The following is a 4,177-nucleotide window of genomic DNA, read 5'->3' on the forward strand; positions in this document are numbered from 1 at the left end:
GTTCCTACATCAACAAGCCGAGGAAGATTAGGCAATTCTTCAAACTAGCAAAGATAATATGTCAGGACTATCTTTTTTTTTTTTTTTTGCTTTGTAACATCATTTTTAGTTATTTAATGTTATTTTTAATTTAGGATTTAATTAAATTATATGTGTTTTTAATTTATATGTTTTTTGTAAATATTATGACAAATAAAAAAACAAATTGGAAAAATATTTGGTGTTGCACATTTTCATAGACTATGATAACGAGTTGGATATTTTAGATCTGATAGCATATAATAACATACTCCACACTAACCTTAGCACCAAACATTAAATGACTTAATAATTACTTTGTTGAAATAAGCCTCCCCTTTTCGTCATTTTTTGTTATCAAACCAATTTGAAAGTCCATATTTGTATAACCATCCTTCATTTCTTACTCGTTCATACAAAATTCTACATTCATATTTCAAATGCATGAAAAACCACTTTGTTACACAAACGGGTAAAAATGTGAAACAACCTCCATTTAACCCTTTCTGACTCGTCAATAAAAAAATTACTGACGCTTATATATGTTATTTGGTCATGTTTACTTTAATAACTTTGTTGTTATTAATGTTTTTTTATCGATAAACGGTCGTAGTTGGGATATCTAGATTCTAGAGCATTTGACCAACTGTCAGGTACTCCAACCAAAGAAAAACAAATTACAATTAGAATTTTCATAAAATGGATTAAGTGCCTAATAAGCTACAAATACCAGGAATGAAAAAGACAAACAAGCATATAATCAAAAAGTTCCACACGCCAAGTTCAACTGTACTCCTAATAGAGTTCAAATAACTGCAAGATAAAAAAAAATAATAATAAAAAAAAAAGGACGATAACACCCACCCGGTTACAATGAAAAGACAAGAATACCCATTGTGTGATTTTTCTTGCTCCTCAGTTCCAAGACGAGCGACCACCGCCATAACCCCGCCCACGATCACGGTCACGAAAACCACCATGGCCTATATAAATCAAACATCAAAGCTTCAAAAACAAAACCAAAGGGCAAATCAGTCATTTTTTGGAAAAATAAAACCCAGACAAACCAACCTGATGGTGGAGGAGGTGCACCCCGCCCCATTGCCGCTAAATCAGGGTTGACTTTCTGACCGGCCTCCTGAAGTATGGCAATTAGTTCCTTAGCAAACCGAGCATTTGCTGCTGTAAAAAAAGTGTATGCTGTCCCTTTAGCCCCGGCTCTTCCTGTTCTTCCAATCCTATGAACATAATCTTCCAAAGAACCCGGGAAATCATAATTTATCACATATTTCACGTCCTTCACATCTGCATTTTCATTTTTATAAATATTAAACAATCAACAATATGAATCATTAATTATATAATAATTAGTTGAGAAATTAAACGTACCTAAGCCACGAGCTGCAACGTCTGTAGCTGTCATTATTGGACTTTTACCAGCTTTGAATTCGGATAAAACCCAATCTCTTTCTGCTTGACTTTTATCTCCATGAATTGATAAAGCGGGCCACCCATCCATTCTGAGCTGGCGGGTGATTTGGTCACACCCTTTTTTCGTGTCCATAAAAATTAGAATTCTACTCCCATCCATGATATCATCCAGCAGTTTCACCAATCTGAAAAGATTGATCAAATTTTATTATTTAAAAGCATCTAAAAAGTTGAAAATAAAAAATCATCCATAAAAATGATCTGCTTACTTGTTATACTTTTGATTCTCGGTAACAATATCCACATGTTGTTGAATCGAATGGTTAGCTTTTAAGTCTTGTGAACCAATCACCACCTGTACAAATTTCAAATGTCCATAAAATTTTTAAAAAAAATGGATTAAATATGAACATATGGTGAAAATAGAAAAAAAGTAATTACTTTGTATGGGTTGTAAAGAAACTGTCTTGCAAGTTGCTCAACTTCCTTTGGCCATGTAGCACTCCAATACAAGGTTTGACGATCTGGTCGAATCTGCATATATACAAAAACCCATAAGAAATTAAAAATATATATATATTTTAGTTTTCTCTTAATATAAAAGGAAGATTAAAAACTAATAATCACAATTCACAAACCTGTGAAACAATTTTTTTCATTTGAGGTTCAAAACCCATGTCAAGCATCCTATCTGCCTCATCCAACACAAGGTAAGTCACCCTCCTCAGGTTTGTATGATGAGACTCCAACATATCAATCAATCTTCCAGGTGTAGCAATGATAATCTCAACACCTAAAAGAAAAGATTTTTAAAAAAAAATGATGATGAAACATGTGATTTAGGCACAACAAAGATAGATAGATATAATGCTGGAAAATGTTGAATAAGCTGAAGAAGCATTAGGATATACCCGATCCATAGTAGTAAAGTCATCTTTGAGCTTATCACCACCTACCTTTCTGTAAATCACGAACTTGAGGACCCTTTGGAACCCCACCATAAATGCAGGTATTCTTAATCTTTGAAGATGCGCCAAATTTAGTTGCTTCTTGTTGTATTTGAACAGCAAGTTCACGAGTTGGAGCTAAAACTAACACAATCGGTCCATCTCCTGGAGCTGAAAAAGAGTAAATATATTAGACTGATGAAATGGATTGGATGCTGAAAAAACTTGAATTTAAAAGGTTGAAAAGAAGAGAAAACTGCATACATAAGATTGGTTGAGCATTAACATGCACAATAGCAGGCAATAGATAAGCAAGAGTCTTTCCAGATCCTGTTTCAGCAATTCCAATGAGATCACGACCCTTTAAAGCCATTGGCCATCCTTGAGCTTGAATTGCAGTAGGCTCTGTGAAGCCTGCTTTCACGATTTCTTGCATAACATAATCTGTGATATACAAAGGATCATTGAAACTAATTAACAATTATAATTTATAAACCCTCTGAGAATGCAATAACGATTCACCATGCATTCAAGCATCTTCGGTTTTTACCTGGAAATCTTGCATCGCTGAATGTTTTAACAGGCTTAGGAACATCACGACCTTCAACAGTGATTTCTCTTCGTGTCCTGTATTCTTCTACCTCGCTTTCAGACATTTTAGCAACAGCTGGAGACTCCACGTAGAAGTTCTTTTCGAAAGGAGTCAACCCTTCCAAATCCACCTTGCGCTGAGTGTCAGAACTTTCATGGTCCCTTTTGCTAGATGAAGAATTATACCCGCCAAGACCAGAACCTCCGCTGAACCCTGAATCACTGAACAAACCAAGAAGAACTTGGGTCAGGAGCTTTTTGCTTCACCAATAGAAACCCCAAGCTAATAGAATTCAACCTCAATATGAAACCCTAGATACGGGGTTCAAACCCTAAATAACATAAATCAACCTATGGCATAATACTCGGAATTCAGAAACCCTAGATGTATAAACCACGCTTCGTGAACCCCATAGGAACAGATAAGGAACTAATAATCCATGTGCAGTGAAAGACGAATATGAAACAAGGGTTTACCTTCTGCGGTCGCGATATGAAGCGGGATCGCCGGAACGGCTGTCATAACGACTCATTTTGTGTTTGTGCACGCTGCGAGGAGGTGATGATGGAGATTGGTTGTATCAAGGCCAACAGAAAGTTTTGAAACTTCAGTTAACGTGAAAATTTTGTGAAATAATGGCGGAATTGTAGCTAGCCGCGGTAAAAAAATCTTCGCTCTCAACCTCACCGCCTGGTTTTGTTGTTGGTCTGCTCGATTGTTGTGGCTGCTCGTGTATTTCTGGTGGTGAATAGGCTGAATGCAATCCCTACGCCGGGCTAGGGTACATTCACGCAATCACGCTTTTGATATTATATTACCACAAAATGTGTAGTTAATTTTAGAGTAAGTTGGACTTTTTGTTCTCTGTGGTTTAACATCGATGTGTATTTTTAGTTCAATTCCTCAATTTTGATATGGCTTGATTTTATTGTTTTTAAATGTATTCGTGATCTTTGTGGCACTTATGTCTATGAATGACTAGAATGCTTATGTTTTGTCTTTGGTTTTATTTTTGTTGGTTTTATGGTTTATTTTAGGGGTGGCAAATCGGGTCATCGTGTTGTAAGGTTTTATGTAACACGAACACGACACGATCTCGGTTCTTTTTAACTAACACGAAAACGAACCGATTAAAAAACAATAAACACAACACGACACGACAAAGATAATATGAAATAACAATTAATGT

At 35.7% G+C, this 4,177-nt stretch overlaps 1 protein-coding gene across 2 annotated transcripts; it reads right to left on the bottom strand.

The window, feature by feature from the left end:
* Positions 1–683: 683 nt before the first annotated feature.
* On the bottom strand, positions 684–3,790 carry RH20 (DEA(D/H)-box RNA helicase family protein). 2 transcript variants are annotated; one of them, XM_079024194.1, is made up of 11 exons: positions 3,465–3,790; positions 2,947–3,209; positions 2,661–2,840; positions 2,406–2,567; positions 2,088–2,242; positions 1,891–1,983; positions 1,719–1,804; positions 1,408–1,634; positions 1,090–1,323; positions 910–1,001; positions 684–831 (listed from the first exon to the last, which is right to left on the bottom strand). In XM_079024194.1, the coding sequence occupies exons 1-10, from the start codon at positions 3,518–3,520 to the stop codon at positions 934–936; spliced, it is 1,524 nt and encodes a 507-aa protein (XP_078880320.1). In that variant the 5' UTR covers positions 3,521–3,790; the 3' UTR covers positions 684–831; positions 910–933. The 2 variants fall into 2 exon arrangements, with proteins under 2 accessions (XP_078880320.1, XP_078880311.1); XM_079024185.1 differs by having other exon boundaries at positions 684–1,001.
* Between the last annotated feature and the right edge of the window lie 387 nt (positions 3,791–4,177).

Source organism: Lactuca serriola, chromosome 1, assembly GCF_051521515.1.
Source record: "Lactuca serriola cultivar US96UC23 chromosome 1, Lser_US96UC23_V15, whole genome shotgun sequence".
Taxonomy (NCBI): domain Eukaryota; kingdom Viridiplantae; phylum Streptophyta; class Magnoliopsida; order Asterales; family Asteraceae; genus Lactuca; species Lactuca serriola.